At 41.1% G+C, this 23314-nt stretch overlaps 1 protein-coding gene across 3 annotated transcripts in view; it reads right to left on the minus strand.

Annotated features, from left to right (window-relative positions):
• adgrb2 (adhesion G protein-coupled receptor B2) overlaps positions 1 to 23314 on the minus strand; it is a 230078-nt gene that overhangs the window by 149331 nt on the left and 57433 nt on the right. For all 3 annotated transcript variants that reach the window (XM_030082255.1, XM_030082254.1, XM_030082253.1), the window contains exon 2: positions 8563 to 9466. In XM_030082255.1, coding sequence (XP_029938115.1) covers positions 8563 to 9451 — 889 coding nt within the window. In that variant the 5' untranslated portion in view covers positions 9452 to 9466. The remainder of the gene's footprint in view (positions 1 to 8562; positions 9467 to 23314) is intronic.

Consider the following 23314-nt stretch of genomic DNA (forward strand, 5'->3'; position numbering starts at 1 on the left):
CTCATTCGGAGCCAACCTTTGCCCCTCCATCTTGTCCACTGGGACCTGTGTGTGCGCATGTGTGTACGATGACTGTAAATATCACCTCGCCTTGATTCGAGGAGTCTGCATGATAGTATTTTATCTCACCTGCTTCGTTAAATGCTTCCTCTCATTTTTCAGCTCATGATTCACTTTATTTCAACAACAGGTGTTGTGCCAGGTTCTGCATGGCTGCCAAAAAATGTATCACCTCCTCCTGGGAGCGCACGCAGGGGTGCACTTGTGATGGAAAATACTTTACTTGACTGTACTTGACTGGCAAACTCCAACAGGCCAAAACACCATGTGTTCAGTGATGGAACTTGAGCCGAACCTTGTGAGGTCCATGATAAATATTGGATCAAATAGAATTTAGTCCACAAGACGCAAAGCCACTGGTGCATTTTCTTGTTTTTTTAAGTGCAGGTGCTCGTGTTTCTATAGGTGAAGGCTCATAGTACTTTATCATAACCTAACCAATACACAATATCTGAATTCAGTTCATATGTTGGCAATCCAGGGAATTCAAATAGTTCCTTTAATTAAGTCTCCACCTCTGCATTGAGACACACTGCAGAGAGTTTGACTGATAATGAGTCACGGCAATTACAATAAAACAACTGCATCAACGAGACATTTGAACTTGGAAACACGATCAAATGTAGAAATTGAAATGACAAGTCATTGTTTTCTACAGGAGTAACAAATTACTGCAACAAAACTCATATTTTTAGCAATTCGCACAACTCTGGTGATATACATCGAAGGTTGCCACAGAAGTCACTGCAGTTGCTTAATTCAGTGCACTTTCACTCGGGGATATATGTTCAAGAAAGACAGACAGATAGACAGAACCTCAAGACCCACACAGTATTTAAGATAGGATGTGCGCCAAAGAAAAATAAGACCAGTAATCCACCTGTAATCAATCATATTAATTGTATTAGCTGCACTTATCGTAACTGTTTATTGATGCAATCATTCTTATGATGCTAACCCCCACGCCTTATTTAGATTTTTGTCTCTGTGAGGAAGAGCAGATAAAGGTTACTGTCGTATCGACGAGTCGGCCTTTCCTAGATATATTGCATGTAGTCTGTAAGGTATAAGCACAACCAGCTTTATGTCTATTTAACTTTCAATGAGAATTATGGCCCGAGTGCTGTACAGGAACCACCAGGGTGAAAAGCATTGCACAAATCTTTTGAGTGTTCCCCAAGCGTTTGGAGCTATTATGCCATCATCATCATTCAAGTTGTTTCGTGTGACCTTTTTAACGGAAATAACAATGATTTCAGTTCATTAGGAATTCCTCGGAGGGGTTTTGTATACATAGTTTGTCAGGGGGACACAGAGTAGTGTAGTATTTTGCACCTCGCCTTGAAGCGGTTGTGGGTTCAGAGAAGCCCTTTCTGTGTGGAGTTTGCATGTTCTCTCCGCTTTCTCCCACAGTCATAAAAGATTCAAACTGATGTGCAGAATCACATCTTCAGTAATTTAACACATTAAATAACTAACTGAATCCACTGTGCTTTACTTGGAGCTGTGGGATGATTCCATTTTGTGGCCTCAGACCTCTGAGCAGGAGGCTGCGGTGCGAGGCAAAAGAGGACACAGTGGTGCGAGTAGATTAAAACACGTAGGAGGAAAGCAACTTAGTCTGCTATCCAAAAAGCATTGTGCCAGCTGCAAAGAAAAACTTTCCTGAGGAGATGTTGGCAGCGCACAATGCGGCTCAACAAAAAGGGTCTATTTGTTGGAAGATGCACAATATATTTTCTGTTTATTTTGATTTATGACATTTTTAATGGCATCAACAGGAAGTTGGCTCGTGTTCTGTATCCCGATCCATACCGACCTAAAGTGATCTGTGGGGAAAACAGGAATGGATATAAATGACAAGGTGAGTGTGTGTGTGTGCGCGTGCATGTGCATCCGTGTGCGTATGTGTGTGTGTGTGTGTGTGTGTGTGTGTGTGTGTGTGTGTGTGTGTGTGTGTGTGTGTGTGTGTGTGTGTGTGTAGGGGCCTTTGCTGGAGCATAAAGGGGCTCAGTGCTGAGCCCGTTCACTGAGAGAGTCATAGCCCATGAGTGCAGAATACTAATTCTGCTGCCACAGTCACCCCGAGCGGTCTTTCGTTACACTTCGTCAAGACCGCCAACATGGGTGTACGTATGTGCTTTTCATTGTGTCTGCATGTACTTGCGCCGAGTTAAGGGTTATCAAAACACCTGTATGTACTGCAGCCCCGTACAGAGTGAGAATCAACACCTGTCTGCCAGCGCACACACACACACACACACACACACAAACGAATACACCTCTCTATGCTCTAATTACCAAGAAGCAGATAGTATTCCTCACGGAGGGGATGAGCTAACTGAGCGGATATGTGCGTGCGTGCGTGTGTGTGTGTGTGTGTGTGTGTGTGTGTGTGTGTGTGTGTGTGCGCGTTTGTAAGTGATGGGCCGCTGGATCCTGCTCAGTGCTAGGGTGATCTCTCTCTCTCTCTCTCTCTCTCTCTCTCTCTCTCTCTCTCTCTCTCTCTCTCTCTCTCTCAGTTTTTCTCATTTACAGCCCCTACCTGCAACCTCACATAAATCCCAATCCAAACTCTCTATCTGTTCTCAAGAGGGTTGCAAATCAATGCGTTGGAAGTGTGTGTGTGTGTGTGTGTGTGTGAGAGAGAGAGAGACTCTAGCAGTGTAGGGATGTGTGAATGAGATCCAGGCAGGTGTTCGGCAAAGAAACCCCTTGATAACTGAAAAATGGTTTGTACACTTTAAATAACACAGAAAAAGGAAACTAATGTCTTTTTGCCAGCACTCACACTGGGATTTTTCCAATGCACATGTCCTTTCGGGTATGAATAACTGTACTATATGTGTGATGTAGTTATTTATACAACCAAAGAATGCATACATTATCTTTTGGCAACTTCCACAATGATTATCCCATGAAGCCAAGCACAAAATTCTTTTCCAGAGAGCTGAGCTTAAGTATCAGTCAAAACGGGATCATCATCGACATAGAGTCATTGGCGTTTTCCTGCTCTTTACTGAGTGTTGGGAGAAAAAAATAAAAAGATAAGTCAAAGACAAGTCCAGCTGTCCGTGCTCCTCTTCATCAGTAAACAGTGCTGGTGGACATCGCGGCCGTGACCCGAATGTGTCACGACAACACAAAGCAAACTTGCACACTGCAGGCACTGGTCGCTGCTCAAGACATTTCATTCCCCAATTCTGGATTGCATGTGTGCTTATACTGCATTTTTAAGTTAAAAAATAAATAAATACAACTGTGTTGTAATATTATCATGTCACTATATTTCAAATAAATGACATTTTGGTGCACAGTAGTCTCACGAAGCAGACACTGAACAACAAAGTGCCTGCACTTATGCTAATCAATGGATAATTTAACTAAGAGGCAATGCTGTAAAATAACAGCCCTGCTGTTGGTTACCTGAAAAGAATGGCACTAACGCTTGAGCAGCTGTTAAATTCAGTTGAATTACAACTTGGGGGGGAAAAAGGATACTTCTTTCTCCCTAATACTAAAATTCAAAAACAAAAGACTGCAAGAACTTATGGAGCTTGGGAAACTTCCACTCGCTACATGTTAATTTGCACAGGCCAACTAATTAAATTAAAGTACGACCGCGGTCGTGTTTCAGCGTGATGGATGAGCCACCACATCCAGGATGGTGTAATTTCCCCATGAATGATTGATGAATGATTGAGAACAATGGCGTTAGCCTCATACTCAGTATTCCCGGCACAAATGAGACATCCTTATGTCTTTACAACCCATAACAGCTGATGATATGGAGAAATTTATGAACACGGTGAGATAAATCTGCTGCCTAAGTGAAATCTTTAGAGTCAGTGAGGAAGAGGCTGTTGGCGGGTGTAATGGAAGCCACGAGGAGGCAACTCCTTGCTTTGTCTCAGCTGATCTAAAATCCTTACCTGGATATAGATGACAAAAACAATTCTACATAGAAAATGAAGTAGACTTTCTTGTCTGTGCTGTAACTTACATTTTGTTATCGTGTATTGACACAACTGAGTGCAATCTTCCCAAATAATAAAAAGTCACACAGCAAAACCTCAACTCAAGATTCTCTAAAGGAGAAAGTGATGCAAGCATCTCAACACATGTTTGGAAGGACACTGAATAGCAAAAGTGTCTTGTTACTGTGAATTTTAGTGTATTTAAAATATTCTTTTCATGTATTCTTATGGAATAAATTGTGTTGGGGGAAATGTATTTAACACTGAGTGAATTTTTCCTTTTTTTCCATTTTCTTATCACATTTTTCATCAGATGTCAGCAACGTTCAGGTGTGACTTGTAAGTGAGAAATACCAGTAATTCTAAACTCCAGCTTCCTCATTTTACTCTCCATTTTAAATTTTCCAGATCAGTTCAGCTGGATTCTCTGTCCCATGCTGTATCTATTCTGTGATCTTACAGAGATAAACAATTCATTTGTTGCAGTTAAACATGCAATAACGTCACAGAGCGATAACATAAAAAAACATGATTTGTAGACCAAGCCTGACGAGAAATAAAACACAAATATGAAGAAAAATGGGAGCAAGTGTAATCGTATTGTTGATTTACATTTCAAGGTTTTCTTCCAAAGCTACCGCTGGGTTAGCATTCTCACTTCACTGTGGGAAAGGATTATTTTTCTTTGTCATGTGTAAATCTAACCTCCGCGCATACCAAGCCTCACTCCCCGCTGAGGTGGTCCTGGACCCCATGTTGGGACCGATTTGCCCAGAGCAAAAGAAACCAGGACACAACAAATATGGCCACAATAACATGCATAATGCTAAACCATCAGATTTTTGTTGGTCTTTAAATAATCTTGATGAGGGTGATCAACAAAATAGCATATCTCTGACAAAGTATCTTATTAATTGAGATTTTAGGGACCTGTCTATTTTAAATTTCATTTGGCTCACATGTAAAGCAGATCTGACAGTCAAATTTTGAGTCTCAGACACTGAAAACCGACTTTATAACACATATTGAACATCAGTAGAAGAAATGGGGCAGAAAAAGACATCAAAAACGCTCCCTCAAATAGAAATGCTGGCTAAATGTGTTTAAACAGTAGGGTAATTTTACAAGCTCAGTAGGAAAACAATCATCGGCTGAGTTTGTTGTTGGCAGCTTACATTGGCTGAAAACAAAAAAAAAAAGAAGAGATTTTTGTCAAGGCTGAGAGAGGAAGAGGATCAGGGATCAGTACAAGAAAAAATGTTGCCATGGTGAGGAGAGGAAAATGAGTAAAAATGAGAAGGTGATACACAGCTGCATGTTTGTTTTTCCTTCAAACACACACCGTGTCAGCTATGATGTGTGTCTGTGTTAAGAGGCCGCTGATTGACGGGAAGGCAGGAGATCTGAGTTTTTTGGGGGTTTTTTTTGTTTTTCTTTTTGACATTCAGACACACATCATCTCACAGACTGACTGTGTTTGTCACTGTGCTTGTGCGATTACATGTGGTGTTGAGGGCTTGCATCATAAGCATGGAAGTTGCAAATTTATGAAGAACTTGGCCATAATGTTGAAAAGCGTCAACGTTGACGCTGATGCCTGTTGATCCATGATTTTATGATGTGGAAACTTGAAGTGAACAGTTTGTACTGCTGCAGTGACTGTGCAAAATATATAAACTTTTTTTTTTAAACTTCTCTGTAGTTAGTATTCTTTTTTTTCTGCAGGTTATGAGACTATTGACTTGTTCAGGAGTCTTGCGAAGAACTGCTTAATGCTAAATGCAGATACATGCATACAAGTGATGCTTTTCTAAGTTAAATGAAAAACAGGGATCAGCACCTCCACTTTGTATTGAGCTGTTTATATGTAGGAAAGACAGAGCAAAGCTATGCTAAATTATAGAATAACTCAGTGCATATTGGCCCTTAATTCTCAATTTATATGGAAATAAGAGCTTGTTTGTTTATCTCTGTTTTCCCACAGATTTTGTTAAAATGTGTTCACTGGATTTGACAGACAAAAGCTCTGGACCCCCCATTTATATACATACAGATTTTAATTATTTCTTAAATTATTTGGAATTTCAACTATGTTACTTTACACTCTGCAATCAGTAAATATTCATCATAATACTCCTTGCAAGCCATTCCAGTCTCCTCTGACTGGATGAAGGACAGACAGACTCCTGCACTAAACACCGGTTCGTATGAACAGATTACAACGGTGCAATGTCACGACCTCCACATAGATCACTTACTGCCATGCGAAAATGATGCCTGCTATATTTGTGCCATCGAATTTGGATTTTTACTGTTTGGCAAAGAAAAGGCACCTCGTGATGTATTTTCTATCTACCGCAGGGGGAGTAAATAGTTCATCTGCCTAAGTGCGAAGTCAATGGACAACAGCAACGGCAGTCTCCATATCACTGTTCATATTTCCCTGGGATGTCAGAGTCATCTGTAATCGTAATCCAACTCCGTCGTCTGTCCATAGGACTGTCTGTGTACTCACTATTGTATATGTTTGTAGCTATACAAACTAACTACAAGCTATATATTGTATGTTTGTCTGCAAGTACAAGTTGTGGGGAGCCGGCTGAGGAAATGGCGCTCCCCAAAACACCAGCAACTCCACTGAGTTTAGTTTGCGACTCCTCTACAAACATCTTTAAAACATGCATGATTCTAAGCATTACATGTTTTCCAGGGTTGTGAATCACATTGCAAAAGATGCACTGATCTATTGGCAAAAACTCCGTCCAGCATTTTCTTAATCTGGAGCCAAAAGCACTAAATTGTTGGGAGCGTTTCGCTCGTCTGCTGGATGCAAAATCAGTGCATCCTATAAGTAGACCAGTTTCTGCGTGTGCTTGCACACAATATCAGGTTTTACTTTGTGTGTTTTATACAAACTAGATAAGTGATTAGATCCTATAAATAGATTCCCCGATATGGAAATTCTTTCCAGTATGTATATGTTAATGTACAAGGGAACCAGTGAGAAATTTATGGTACAGAGAAACGATTGTTTTCACTGACTCACTTAATGTGAAGCACATTAGCTGCACAATTCTGGCTCCTTGCTCTGACAGCACATTGCTGGATTTACAATAATTCTGGTATTTTGGAGTAATTACCACACTGGGGAATTGGTTGGAAGAAGACCTGTTTCAACATACAGGCTGTGTGTGGTTTAACTAGCAGCCCCTGTGAGTCATGAGTGACCAGCCGCTGACCAATTTATATGAAGGCAAAAATACAGTCTCTCCGAGGTCAGACAAGCCAAAACAGCCTCCGGGCACCCGGTATGAAAAAAAACCCAAACACATTGCAATAATTTACAGGGTGGTCTTATCAGTGAGGGCATTGTCTCAGATAACATTAGGCCAAGGCAAATTGGTAAAAGGGGTCTCACTTTATCCTCCGACGCCTCACACATATTCTTTTGTCCCTCTGTTTCTTCAACTGTGAGGTTATTAGATGATAAAAAAGGTCCCCTGCTGATTGAATCCAGAGACCGATAACCTCCCCGTAAGCAAGGTAAGACTCCCCCCGGGGCTCTCAGTATGTGTGTTAGTGTGTTGTCGAAGGCGAGCCGAGTCTTGCAATAGGAATAACGAGGTTCTAATTAATCCTCTTCAGATTCAAAACATGCCTATAAGCCATCCAAAAGAAAATTATTATGTAACTAAGTGAACCACAACATCTCAGTTTATCTACACACACCTCGACATTGTTTGAATTTAATTGCATTAAAATAAATCCTCCGATAGCAGAGATGAACTAAAATAATTAAGAAAGTTTCAATATAACCGCTTGTCTATTGCCATTTGAGGAAGAAAAAAAATAAAAAAAAAATACATATCTATGCTGCCCACAGCCACACTCACAGTTAATTCAAGCGTGTTTACATATTGCCATATTCGCTGTGTTCAAGGATCGTCTGCGCCACCTTTCACGTATGACTGACCAGAGATCGATATATGGACATCTTGTCCCAACATTGTCAACACACACACACACACACGCCCATGCAATAATGCGCAGCATGTAAACTGAAGTTCAAGGAGCAAAACTTCACGGTCATCTGGGAAAATCTCTAAAATCTACATCAAAAGACTGGATTTCTGTCAGGAATAACACATCTTTTGATGGAGGGTTTAAAGGGCTTTCTTTGAACTGCTTCAGTTTTTTTTTTTTTTTTTTTTAATTAAAGCCTAACACGCAAAAAGACAAAATTCTAATAATAAATTCCCTGTCAAGCAGTGACCTCCCTGAGGTGGTTTAAAAAGATGGAATAACAAGACAAACTTTTCTTGTCTGTTTGTCACTCCAGGGTGAATAATAAGCAAGTGACTAACTTTTTTTTTTTTTTTTTTTTTTTGTTATTTTAGCAATAGATATACCACCGTGTCTGTTAGTTTTTCTTCTTTTACATCAGAAACATTATTCTGTATGCGTGTGCTCATATGCAATGCATAAAGAAGCACCAGCCGATAATAAGACAGAGACGTAATCCTACCTTGCCGGACGTCTCTGGGCGCGATGGCAATTGCATCGTTGGAATGAAGTTCGGTGACGCAGCAGTCATCGGGAACCACCGAGCCGTTGCTGAAACTGTGCGGCGTCTCGGGCAGCAGCGGAATAGGCGGCGCCATGATGTTGTGGTTCGGACAAATACAGCCCGTCTGGGTCATCCCGCAGCCGTCTCCGTCCGATACCTCCGCGCCTCCGTTGTGATCGGAGCGCAGACACTCCTCAAACCATCGACAAAGCACGCCACAGGTGAACTGACTGGAGTTCTCATTGTTGATGAGTAGCACCTCGACCAGTCTTAGCTCCAGTAATTCCTTCGTTACCTGAGGCTCATTCACCGCCGGATGCTTAGTGAGACACAACTGGACAAAGTTCTTATCAAACTGTAGGAAGGAGTAAGGTCCATCTGAGTTGGATTGGCTGCCGCAGAGATCGACTACTTCCTGATCCCTGCCAGTGGTCGTCTGTAACTGAAGAGGGCAGCTCTGATTGGCCAGGTGGTGGTCGAGGGAAAGAAGCATGGGGGAGTGTGTCCGGCAGATGACAGGGTGGCGGGTGAAGCGGAGGTAGAGGGAGTACTTGGTGGGATCCGGGTTTTCCAGGGACCAGGAGCAACCCGGCGCCCTGGAGGGAAACAGCTCCCTTAGGGAGAAAGAGCCATAGAGCACCCCAGCTACGAGGCTGGAGCACGGTGAGGAGATCGGCGAGGGGGGCCCCTCCGCCCCGGTGCTGGAGGCACTGTCTGCAGCCCCATCGGCAGCCTCAGCCAGGGCAGAGAGGGGAGCTAGAGCGAGGGCAGACACGGCAGCCAGGGCCCCAGCCACAGCCAGGAGAGAGGACAGCACAGACAGACACACCCCACCAGCAGTGTTCATCCTATGACATTCGTCCTGCAGGGAGAGAGAAAAGAGAGGAGGGGAGGGATCAGGTCAGACATCCGACATATTCGGAAACATCCTCAAAAACGGCCTCACAAAATCAACAAAACACAGTCAAAAAAAAAAAAAAAAAAAAAAAAAAAAAAAAAAGCTCCATGTACTGTGGGAGTGTGTGCTGACAAATCACGTCTGGTTGAATATGTTTTTGGACAGATTTCTCCCTCGCCTCAGACTATATTGTTGCCAACTTTATGGCAGCAGTTCTCACGAAGTTCTTCAAACATACACACACACACACACACACACACACACACACACACACACACACACACACACACACACACACACACACACACACACACACACACACACACACACACACACACACACACACACACACTGTCAAAAACACAAACACTACCCTGCTGGGCTGGATTAAAAGGGTTGATGACTTGGCTGTTGAGACATGCACTGTGGGCCCCGCTCTACCCTTTCCTGCTGATAGGAGCACACAAACACACAGACGCAGTCACACGGATGCACAAACGCATGCATGCACGTACACACACACACATTATTGCCCGCTGAGCAGCTCCCCCAAGGCTCTGGCAAACTATTACCATCACCGACACAGTGAGGGTCCGCCAACAGTCTGATTTTGACTCACACTACACGCACACACTGCAGACAAAGAACAGAGAGAAAAAAAAAAAACACTCCATATACAGTGTTTTAGTATTTTGCTTGAAACTACTTCAGTAAGCACTATAGCTTTGCACACTCAGTGTGTCTGCTCCATCACCTGAGACTTTCAAGTACTTCTCCATAAATGTAGTTGGAGTAGGATGTGTGGGAGCTGGGAAATGTTCACACTGCTCCACCAGCAACCTGATAGCATAACACAGACAAGTTTCCCTGAAACACTGGAATTTGACAAAGCCTTTATACACTAGACTTTTTTTTTTTTTTTTTTTTTTTAGAGAACATTACCCTGTGAAACCGTAACAAAATTTTTCAAAAATACTGGACAGTTGCATACGGAAAAAGAAAAAGGGGAAATGAGAAATGACAACAGCTGGGTAATTGCATGAGAAGGCATGATGTGATATGATCTGCAGTGAAGAAAAAGATGAAAAAAAAGGTTTGTTCATGGTTCATATTGCTCGTCTTCGGTTGCCACTGTTGGTGCTCCTCCGACGCTCAGGACTGAACTTGCTAAACTGCCATTGTGAGTCTGGCTTTTTTTTTTTTTAACGACTTGACTCAGAATTTGTATTTTTGTCTTGTATTTTCTCTCCATGCCAGAGAGTTTTCAAACGTGTGATGGCAGTTATGTAAAAGTGTTAAAATGGGCACAAATTACACATAAAAGATAAAACTTCATATTTTTTCACCTCTTAAGCATTCTGAAAACACTTCATACTTCTTATACTTGTGTGAGTGTGTGTGAGATGAATGTGACCAACAGATTAAAATATTTCAGTTAGCTAAATATATTACATTTAATTTTCCTCAATAAGTCCTTAACTTTAAATCATTATCACAGAAATGCAAGTGTTTTTTTTTTGTTTTTTTTTTTAGCTTTCAGCACAACTTTTAATCCATATTCAGCTTTATTTCTATACTGAATAGGCTGCAGGATATTTTAGAGAGCACAGAGCACAGAAATCATAGCTTTTCTCCCCTCAAGGCTGTATTTCAGTCAAGGCTATAAGAGCCTGCTTTATACATCAATCCACGACTGCTAATATACGGAGAGAGGTCAATATATTCACTAATTGAAGGATGTTTCTTTTTCTGCAATTGTCGGGCATAAGTATCTCAGAATGTTAGGAATCTTAAGGATCGTATATGTCCTTGAGCTCAGCAGAAAAAAAAATATCTCAGGAGAAACAAGCAGTCCTGGTAGCGGCAATAAAGAAGCATAACCTCTGTTATCATTTCCTCAGGCCTGTGAACCTGATAAGTCTCAATTAGTAAAGGGTATCACACATGTAAATGAAAAATCAAATAGAAGGCATTTGTGATTTTTGAAGCTAAAAAGCACAATAGTCTCCACCAAGGTAAGTAAATGTGTCTCGGTGCTGAATGTGTGTGTGTGTGTGTGTGTGTGTTTAAAGCACCTCCACATCCCCTAGGCTGAGATTAATGAAACACAGCGGTCGCCTGTACTTCACAGGATTTATGAAAGTCTGCAAAGGCTCTCCAGCATTTCAGACAGGGACCGCGAGGTCTGGGTGAGAGACGAGAGACTCTGCCCACCTCGCCGTGTCAAGAGGTGACCCCCATGAGGAGGGAAAGGGGGTAAGAGGCGCTTGTGTTCGCCGGTGTGAAGTGTTAATGAGCGGAAAAACTGCATGAAAGGCAGACAAATGGAGGGTAACAAAAGCAGCAGAGATGAAGGGGGTGATGTTCAGGGGAGGAGCGCAATGATTTATCCAGAATCTGCGAAATGTGTCCAAATTGTGCTACATTCAGCATAGGAAGAATAATCTGCTTTGGGTTTTAGGCAGCCTGCTGATGCTAACTCAGAGTGATGTACAGTGCATAAAATGTTTTACTGTTCTGTTCAAGGGCGATTCACCTAATGCGCAATCTTTCTGATGGACAATAAATCTGCTACTCCGGGGTCACGGGAAGGTCTCCGCAACTACCACTCCGCCCCGCTGTGCCGAGTAAATAGTAGTTGACTTTCAAAAAAGAATGTGTAAAGAGCATTACTCCGTGCTGTGAATTTAGGCGGAAAGAAAAGGGTATGTTTGATCCACAAAGAATATTTTAAGAGGGACTTTCCCTCTGTTTATATATATATTTAAGTCCAACGAAAAGACATTCGGGGCCCATGCTGAGGGTATCATTCTGGCCTCACAGCTCTGTGGAGATTCCATGTTGTTCCTGTGGAAAATTAGCTACTCAACACTCAAAACAACAATTTTTCCGGCAATCGGAAAGCTTGAACTGAAAACCTGTTTATAACAACAATTTCTAGTGAAAATAGAAAACGTTTGTGTTTTTGGGGGTCCTTTGACACAATCGCAGTGCTCAGAATCACTAAAAATGCAACTTCTTGGAACCGGCTCCCAAGGTGGAACTTTTCAAAAAACGCTGTGACTCCGTGCAAATGGTGGAAAATGCAACTTTTTAAAAAAATGCTGCGACTGTCCATGCAAATCAGGGTTGAAGTGAACAGTTTATCTGTATATGTGCAAGTAGATGGACAATAATGACAATGGCAGCCTCCAGAGTGACGTGACTCAACACTGACCTGACATGAAAAGTACTTTGGGTAACACTTTACTTGAAGCCCCCCTGTAAAACACATTATAAGTACATTTATAAAGCATTATAATGCCATTATAGCACGTGTAGCTATAGTTATAAACATTCATAAATGATCACAATGCCAGGACCTAACCCTAACCCTGACCCTATGCTGGATAGTGAGTTATAAAGCGTTGTGATCATTTATGAGTGTTTATAACTACTTATAATGTGTTATACCGGGTGCTTCAAGTAAAGTGTTACCACTTTGTTTTTAGCGTTTCTACTGTTTGTCTAAATAGACATCATTTTCAAAATGCTGCCGAGTAAAAGCAAAATTCTGAAACGTGTGATCACGTATAGAAATGAACTGAGGGACAATATATGTATTTATGTATGTATAAACACACAATGGTGTGTGCAATTTATTGATCACAGTCAACTCCAAATCTTGGTGAGGAGACATTCATTTAAGTGAGAGTGACCATTGTAAGAGAATGAAATTGGATTTTTCTTGTTACACTAAGTCCAGCTTTACAGTTCTGGATGGGTTTTCTATTGCAGGATTCTCACCTATTTTTCCATTATGTGGGACAGCATGACATGAGGAGTTTTGAAACAGTTTGCGGTGGCACTTTGACAAACGCGTGGCGCAGTTGGGCCGGGAGAAGGTTAATGTAGCATGTTGTGAAATATGCTCAAGGACATCATGCTGTCTGGCATATGATGGGGTTATAGACTCTGCCGTTCGAACATGCTCCCGTGCTTTTAGACAAATACAGCACGAGATAACATCCATCCTGACTGCACCGCAGCCAGTGACACACGTCTGGATAACAATGTGTCACTGAACTGTTAAATCCCCCCCAAAATGCCGCGTCACGGTAATGAATCTGGCCATATAACTGAGCTGAATTTAAAACAGTGTGGCTTGTGTGTGGATGTGATGAAACAAATTCAAATTCTTAGTTATACATTTTGATTTATTATGCCGAAAATCAAAGTCTATCTCATTAGGGATTTATCTAATGTGAAGACAGACAGAATTATAGAGCAAGCCATGCATAGGTAAAAACCTTACACACATTTTACGGATGAAAAGAAGTCAAAAGCGTTAAGCAAATTGTTTTTGGGACAATGAACAATGAATATTCATGGACTCACAGTCTGTGCAAGAGTAGGCCCTAAAGTGCTGTCTTCATGAGGCCATTCTGTCCCACTCCACTCTAAAACAGCACTTTACTGTGGGCATCCATAAATATTCATTAGCTTTGATGTCTTCCTTCCCCCTTCCACCTTGACATTAATGTTATCACCAAGGATGGCAAAATATGTATATCCCTCACTCCCTGTCCCTCTGCCCGTCTTCCCTCTGCCTCTCCTCTCGGCTCCGTCTTCATTCTTTAATGCCGCGAAGTGACAATATGACTCATCTGATTTTTGTCCTCACCGCGAACCTCATGCAAGACAGGATAGCGCCGGGACAGTGGTTCTAAAATATCACAGCACTCAAACTATCGTCGTGCCCGATTAAGGTACTATTTCACCGAGTCTTTATACGGCGGTGCAATGTCAGCTCAAAGTTTGTGCCTTTTGTCTTCGGTGCTGCAGTGCTGCCGTATATGTAGCAGAGGAATTGAGCTACAGTTCTTATTTTTTTTAAGGCAAACACAAAGTTTAAGACATTTTAAGAAAGTCTTAATCTCCTCTACATGTTTTCAGTCTCCTAATAGGCTGTTGGATAAAAGGATGTCTGCATCTTTTTCCTCCACACAGTGGGACCCGGTACTTTCTCCCTGATGGTACAATCAAACACAAGCCATCACCAATTATATTATTTTTTCCCTTTGCCTGTTTTCTAGAAGCTGCACAATGTGGGCACATTGCAAAGCTTAACTGGTTTCAGTAGAGTGCTGTGAAACCGCAAAGAAACGCAGTGATGATTGACTGAATTATGTCATTTGAAGAGAAAAAAAAGCACCTACAGAATGTGTTTAAAGATCTGATCGTTGGGAAGCGCTATATGAGACTAATGGCGCAGATGCTTGCTGGGTTCAATCCATATTCTGGTTGAGTTTACATGGAAATCTAATACTGTAACTTGTTTATTACACTCATAGCTCATCCCTGAAGGTTGATAGTGGTCTTGCGATAACGCAAAAGTGATTTCCTTTTTGTTTTGTTTTGAGCTCACAATTAAGGAGATCCCATCACGGACTGCCAGTCCTTTACTGTGAAAGAGGTTTTTCCAATAAGAAAAATCCGAACTTCGGGAAGGAGAAAATGACAAGAAAAAAAAAAAAATACAATACAGACAATCAATCATTTTCAATTTCTATCACACTTTTTATATAAATACAAAGGACATTATTTACTCAAATCTTCTTTAAAGCAATCTAAACTGCATACTCAAGCAAAGAGATTGACCATTCAGTTTGCATGTGCTTTGTGGGCGATGAACTGTAAATACAACCAAAAATGACATCATGTGCAAACAGAAGCATTCAAATGAGGGTTTTGCATGCATTAGGTTCTGTTTACAGAAGAACGAGCACGTGAAAATGGTATCCTTTCAGCGTTTGTTAGCTTGTGATCACAATGGAGTGATTGGACTGACTCCCCACAAGCATAAATGCCATGTGATCGCATGGTGATGGACTTATTGGTGGAGGGAGTTATCAAACATAGTGCGTTACAGCAAGTTAAGCTGAGGAAAAGACATGAGATACGATCTCTCATGAAGTCGAAGTTGTAGGAAAATTCAAGAGTAATGAAAAATATTCATAAAACCTTGTAAGAACAAGTAAAAGCAATGTGTTCGAATAAAGTTTTCAAATAAAGGCTGAGGAAATACCTCTTAACAGCAGCATCCCCTCAAGAGGCTAAACCAAATTGCACTTTGTTGTTAAACGCATTAAAAATGAACGTAATCAGAGATAAGGCATGATTCGATTTAGTCGAGGGTTTTATGTGCCTCCAAAGTAGATGGCAAAACCCTGACAGCCCACATGAATTCAGCTTGTGAGTTTATTAAAAACCCCACTTGTCGTGTTCAGTCAGCCAATTTTTCGGCATGGCAGGAACACACACACACACACACACACCATACAACACAAGGACAATAATCATAGTAATCATCAGTAATTGCAGGTCATTCACACTTTTGAAAATCATGCATGGACAAAAAAATAAAAAAAAATAAAAAAATTTGATAATTATTCCAAAAAAAGCTGAACCAAGGCTTCAGCCATCACACCAAGTCATTTGTTAAAGTAAAAATCAAATTCACTCTGTGTGTGGAAGAGCACTCAGCCAGATTGAGCCATTTTTAGCACTTAGCTGAGGTGAATTACATAAAAAAAAAAGAAAAACTAAATCAATTGATGTATTGCAATAAACAGCTATTCGTAGATAAAAACATGCATATTTTCTTTTCTATTTACTCCAAAAATAATAAAAAAATGTCTCTTTCTTTGTGATAGATTAGATTTAATAAGAGGTTCAACCGTCCTGCTGCCTCATTCTGTCTCACTTTATCCAACCTAAAGTTACATTAGACTCTACTTTTCCCTTCACCGGCAGAAAAATACACAACAGCAGCCCACTGTGGTGAAGACAACACCGCGAGTGCAATGACAGTTAGCCGCAATAGCGCAAAACAACTTAAAAAAAAAACAGCAAACACTTCTTCCAATTCTTTGTATCCTTCTACGCTGCACATAACCACTAGACCCACTCTTATCCCAAAATATGGTCTCAACTTTTGAAATGTAATATTATCTGGCAAAAGATTGCCTTGGCTGGTGAAGTTTTGCAAAAGCACATAATCCTGGTAGATTATATTGTAGTGCTGACAGCATTTTCCCCCCAATGTTTACTCAGGGATCTTTGCAACAGAAGATAAAATGATTTCCGCCATGATAAATTCTGGGGTTGTAGAGAGTCATACATCAAAAAGGGCTGTAAACACTTACACAGTGTTTCGGTACCTGGCAAGCTTTTGAACACCCATGGATATGCAATAATTTGAAAGATCCCTCCCCAAAAATAAATAAATAAACAAATAATAACCCAGTTAGAATGTTTAAAATATATTGTGGTTGTTTGAATAAAGATGCTTTGCTGCAATTGCATTATGCTGCACATTTTGCACTGAGTAAGCATTTCCACGTTCTTATTTACCTCAGAGCGACCCACTGGAATCTCACCTCGGACGTAACAGAGCGGATTCATTTCCACGAGGCTATCGCTGTGAAAAGATATATTCATGCACTAAAACAAAAGCGTCTTGCTGTATTTTTTTATTTATTTTTTTCTACTAGCCACCAGACTTTCCCCTATCCCTGGGCAGGGCGCTTGTGTTTTAGGAAAGGCATTTCCGGAGACTTGCGATAAAGAATCATGTCACCCCGTTCTTATCTCCCTTTTCCTTTCCTCTCTCTGTCGCGGAGCACCCACCCTAATCTCCCTTTTCTCAGTGCAGACGTCTAAGTGCGCTGTGGTCGAGAGCAGCATTGTCAGATTTATTGATGTGGAGCATTTTGCCTCATTTACAACCGAGGCGAGACATCGGCATGTCAGCATGTGGTCCATACATGAGCGCTCACACACAGTTTCATACAAAGAAGTGTAATCCGCGGTGCTCTCAATTACACACATACACACATCTGCACAGGCTGATGTAACATAATGAATACTAACTCCAGATCAGTGGTTATTCAACTGGTTTTACTTCAAATACCTCCCTAAAGTTGCCTCTAAAGCCTAATTTATACTCCTTCCGCAAAGCACCTCTGCACCACCTCTGTCTGCTCTACTACATCATGGGGCATGTTAGGAAACCCCACATGTGATCCAGATGATGGTGTAGTAAATGTGCGTTTTATTGGAGAAGCACTGTTAAAATCCAGATGGAACAGAACACACCGTTGAGGGGCAGGGCAAAAAAAAAAAAAAAAAAAAAAGTTACCATGCCGTCTACAACGCTTTGCACATATTTGATAATATTTAGGACACCATGCAGGAAGCTGGATTGCAGCTTGCCACTATAGAGCCAACTGGCATGTACCTGATGCAGCGTCGAATCTGTCATTATGTGCATAAAAGAGCAAAACAGCAAAATTAACACAGTTTCATGCGGTTTCAGCACCAATCCTTCCACAACACGAGCGCTTTGACGGTCAGTCACGGTACTTTACCACTTTGACCAAAAACTCATGGATACACTGCCCTATGTGTACTTAATGTGGACCCCTACGGTCTTCAAATGGCCTCAACATTTAAGTGAAGACTGAACAGGACATAGTGGACAGGGCAAAGGCAGCTGTTCCGACCAAACCATTTAAAGCCACTAGTGAAATCATGGAGGACATTCAGATTTTCCAGTTCACTGGAGCCCCCTCTACGGAAGGCTGCAACACACGGTCTCCAATCTCTGATTTACCAAAATTGTCAAAACTACAGTGAAGCCAATCACAGGCACAGATAACCACTGCCAACAATCTACAACTATGCAGTTTCCCAACCCCATCAAAATTCCAAAGTTTATTTGCTTGTGCCACACATTTGGAGTCTCATCACCCACTGACAAGTCAAGAAATATTCTGCTTCTCTGGGAAACTCACAAAAAAGTGTCAGATTTGCAGTCTGTATTTACTCACATATGCACACATTCCAGTCTGATCTGCTTAGAGCCTTTCATTTGGATAAGATCTTCTGTTTGTAAGCCAATATGAAGAACCAGTGTTGTTCATCTGATTTAGTTTGGGTGACATTTTAGAAGTCAGTATTCTGTTTGTCCTTTTATCTGGCTCACTCCAGCACACCATCCAGTCAGTGCTTCTCCCTTTGCCTTATCAGTTATTCACAAATGGCAGGCGAGCTGAGAGGATCTCACGCTGTGAAAAGAGACAGCAGTGCTAAACCCCTCGATCATAGAAAGAGGGCATTTTGTCTCCCAGCTACGGCAATGTGCAGCGCCCGCACGCACAAACACACACACACACACACACACACACACACACACACACACATCAACAGGCCCATGCACCTATACATATTCATGCCGTCATGTCAGCGTAACATGTGACAAGTGCGCTGATTGAAGAACAAGGCGTAAATCCTGAGTGTGTGATGAAACTGAGCGAGGAATTAATTAATTAAATATGCTTTATTAAATCAAGGGAGAAGGAGTGGGCCAACGGATGACACACATGGGCTTTAAAGGAAAACAAGCCACTGTGTAGCACTGGTGCGTGTGTGTGTGTGTGTGTGTGTGTGTGTGTGGAGACTTGGTCTGCCAGTGCAGCGAAGACAACAGTGGAGTCTGAAGGCACAAAGCCATCAATCATCATTATAACACAGAGAGCCAGCAGCTTACGCCACATTAGCAGCGACAATAGACCCAAACACATTATTAACTCAGTGTACGGCTTTGGAAATTAATCTTGTGAAATGTACCCCCTTCTTTGATCACGTGAGCGTCGGAAAAAAAGTTCTTCTGTGGTTAAAACTGCTTCAGAATGGAAGCAAAAAAAAATCCTCCGTCTTCTATCTGAAGTGGAATATATTGACATATTCTCAAAAAACAAACCATAACTACAGAAAATTACAACAATCTCAACAAAAAGCCAATTTTTATGATACTTTCTTGTGCAAAACAAAGCGGAATATACCAAATATTTCTTAGTTGCATAAGGTGCATCATACATACTTTTAAAAAGTCAACCTGACATTACACATGTCTCGCCTCGGGTCTCAGTGTTGTGTTGTATCCGCTACTCACTATAAATCTGTTTAAAAGTTGTTTTGTTCATTTGCCGTTTTTGTTGAAATTTGAATAATTTTCTTGGTGATGTGAACAAATTGAACCTTCTTAGGGGTCGTTTTTGGCCCATGGGCCATATGTTTAAAACTACTGCTATACTGTGTTATATTCTAATTTTACTTGACATGTACAAATCTGACTTGGACAGCCTGGAAACATGTGAAGTCTCAGCCCCCCACCCCTCCACCACCCCGCTGTGATTTTGGGCGCCTCTCCAATCAATGAGATCCCCGACTGCAGTTTTAACTAATTCAGTGGATTTGGGAGAATTTCTGAAAGTGGTTAATAAAGTTGCACTTATCAAGATAAAAAGGGCCGGGGCACCCAGACAGAGAGCATTACCTCAAGTACTTACTTTGTAGAGAGTGTTTGAAGAAAGTCAAGCAGCTGGGTAATTTCTGAAGAACTTAAAAAGTTAGCTTAGTGAGATCAAACCTTTTAGGGAGCAGGTATTACACCCACACCCTGTGATTAAACTGCGATTTAACCGTTCATCAAATGAAGTAGCAGACAGTCATACAAATGTGGAGTAAAATAGCAGTCATCAGAGTTGGGGATCATTTTTTTTTTCACAAAATAAAGCAGCATAACAGGCTCCGGCGATATGATACGGACTCATGCGTATTGTAATTCAGTGGACTCTGCCTCGTGTGGGGAGGATCACGCTGCCGGTTGAACCTGACACCTGGGCTGGGTACGAAGAATCTGAACGGAATCCCGCAGAGAGGCTGTAAAGGATTAGCATCCTCATTAATATTCCACCAACAAACAAGCGTTTGTGGAGAACAGATGGCTTCATTCATTTGAAAAGGTGCTTCGACATCAGTCTTTTAATTGAAGGTTAAACACTGACAGAAGGTGAAGAAGCAGGTGAAAAGGTGGTCCAGGTAGTAAATAGCACATTTCCCTTTAAAATTATTTTTGGTGTTTCTTTCTTTTCTTTTCTTTTTTCTTATGCATTCATTTTCTAGAGTTCCTAATTAAGTCCTCATTTAAATAGTAACAGTCCAACTTTTATAGCTAACTCATGTGCAATGTGTGGCTTCATAACGAGAAGAACCACCAGCACCACCCGGTGTCCAGGCATACTAACTACATCATTTTCAGAGTTTGGGAATTGTGTTTAAAATGTTGCCGCGTTAATGCAACACTTCTTTGAAACAAAAATGTAATGATGTGTTTTCAGTTGAAACGTTGTGTAATTGGGGCCTAAAAAAAATCAGGCTAACTTAAAAAGAAATGTGTAAAATCAGTATGATAATGCATACTTATGAATACCAAAGCAGCAATATGCAAATAACCATTCAGTGTTAGCAATGTCACTAAAACTTTTATCAATGTTGAAACAAATGAAAAAAACAAAAACCCAACAAAAATCCAATGTAATATTGTAGAGGCTTCATACAAACATGCTGTAGAAAAAAACCTTACTCCTTACATCTTTTAAGATAATTACACTCAGAGCGAAAACATTTTTCAATATAGTCAAATGGAAAACATTTAAGCCAGTTAAAGGCCCCGTAGCTTTAAAAAACAGATTACTTGCATGCTACATTTATTCAATATGTCCCAAGCCTGAGTTTCAATATTGATCCAGCAATCATTCATGAGGAAATATCAATATTGCTTGCTTGATTTCACATGAATAAATAAATGATTGTTTGAGTGGAAGACCTGTGAGGTGGTAATAGTTTTTTCCCTCGTAATTTGTTTTTTGTGTGTATGCTGATTGTGGGCAGCATTAGAAGAAGAAAACAACACCTTAAAGTACTAAATAATTACAAAATGTTAAAGTATGATAAGTTTATTACATTTATTATGAGAGCAATATACAGCATGAATAAAAACATGGCCACTCTCAGGACTAAACAGTAGGATGTGACCTATAAGCATGGTTTGATGGACTATCTGAGGAAATGATGCATTTTCTCCATGTCTGATCTAAAACTCTAAATCGGGAACAAAAATTTCATTTTTCCCAAAAGAGATGTGACAAACAGGTCTACTGCACAGGTTGGTCACAAGCTTCATTTTGCAGCGTCGCTTCGCATGTTCAAAAACCGAACCCCATAAAGGCTAAGAAACAAAAACCAAATAAAGCTGCGGGAGAATATTCAACTTACAATTAAGCTCTGTTAGCAGAACACAAATAGCTGGAGGATATCATTACACAGTTAAAGCAGCTAATAAGCTAAAAAGTATTTCTTGAAAAAGGAGGTATCAAAATGTGGAAATGGCTCTGCGATCGTCCTGCGCCGACACATCAGCTCCTGGACCCCTTCGCTGCAGTGTGTCGCTGTGGTGTTTACACGTGTTACTGCAGCACACACACCAGAAACGTCCATTCATCATGGAGAGCTGTTTACACACAGGAAGCTGGAGCTCATCCCAGCTGTCGACGACCAGTCCAGTCAAGGATTAATACAGAGACACACAACCACACACACATGCAATTCACTGTCAGCCATGAACCTTTAAAAGGGCAAGTGCTACTGAGTCTGGTTCTCCAGAACGTCTCCTCATCTCAGTTTTATTCTGCAGGTTTCTTCCTGTTATGAATTTGTTTTTTCCTTTCTTTCCACATCCATCTATACTTGCGCATGTTGAATTTTTTTTTTTTTTTTGCTTGTGTGGAATTTTGAGATTTTCTCTGTTTCAGTACTTTTAAATGACTGTGGTGTATTTGACTCTGTAGATGTATAACTGTATTTGAATTTAATAAAATTGAAAATGTGTGTGAATGTGGCAGTTTGGACACTTTTTCTTACTGTTTTTATTTTGACACATAATTGTATCTAGTTTGTCCTTAAAAAGTTTCATTTGAAAATCAATGTATAAAATAACTTTTGAAAAAAAAAACTCTGGTTGACTTTTGCTTCCAAGTATTTAAGCTTTAAAGGGTTAACTGACATCTTCTGATCACAGACGGAGAACCACTACTGCCCAGTCAGCACATGGAAACTGTATCCATAAAACAAAAACAGAGGGTTTTCTCAATGTGAGGCAATAGTGCAGCCATTAACCTGCAGTGTGGGAATCACATCATTCTGAGACTGTCTGACATGACATGGAATTCTAGAAAGTGGATTGATTTATTTACCTGAGCTTGGTTCCACAATGTGGATTTCAAAGACAAAGGAAATGAATCAAAATGTTACGAATCAAAACCGACGTTACTCAACGAAGATGCCACAGCTGCATGCGGTGTAATTACTTTTCAACAAGATAACCGTGAAGCAATATTAAGATGCGCTCAAATCACAGCATATCATGCTCCAATCTAAACATCCTGTAACATGACTGACCAATAGGCTGGGTCAAAACAGCACTTTCCAGGTGCGCTGCGTCATTTCTACAAGAATTATTCATCAGGTTCACAGTTTCGTCCGTGGTTAATTGCTCCAAATTTCTGATGGCGCGCCTCGGCGTGTCTCGTATTTGCAGATGTGAAGCATGTGTCAGATTCGACCTCGCAAACCCCAACATACTCGCTCAGACATCTTCGCACCTTTAACCTTGTTGTCACGATGGGGAGAGAAAACCTAAATGTCACCATCTGCTGAGTGTTTGAACAAGATCTGATGCAACACGCAGGCGGATTGAAGCTGCGGGCTAAAGCAGGGGCGTCCCTCCGCGCACGCAACACGTCGGAATGTGTGTGCGTTTTGCATCTGCATGAAACTACGTGTGTGTAATGCGGAGCGCTGTCCAATAAGGCGTTTGGAAAGGAGCCGCATACTACCGCGGTGGGCCTGGAGGGAATCTGGGCTTCA

This window comes from Salarias fasciatus, chromosome 22 (assembly GCF_902148845.1).
Source record: "Salarias fasciatus chromosome 22, fSalaFa1.1, whole genome shotgun sequence".
Lineage (NCBI taxonomy): Eukaryota > Metazoa > Chordata > Actinopteri > Blenniiformes > Blenniidae > Salarias > Salarias fasciatus.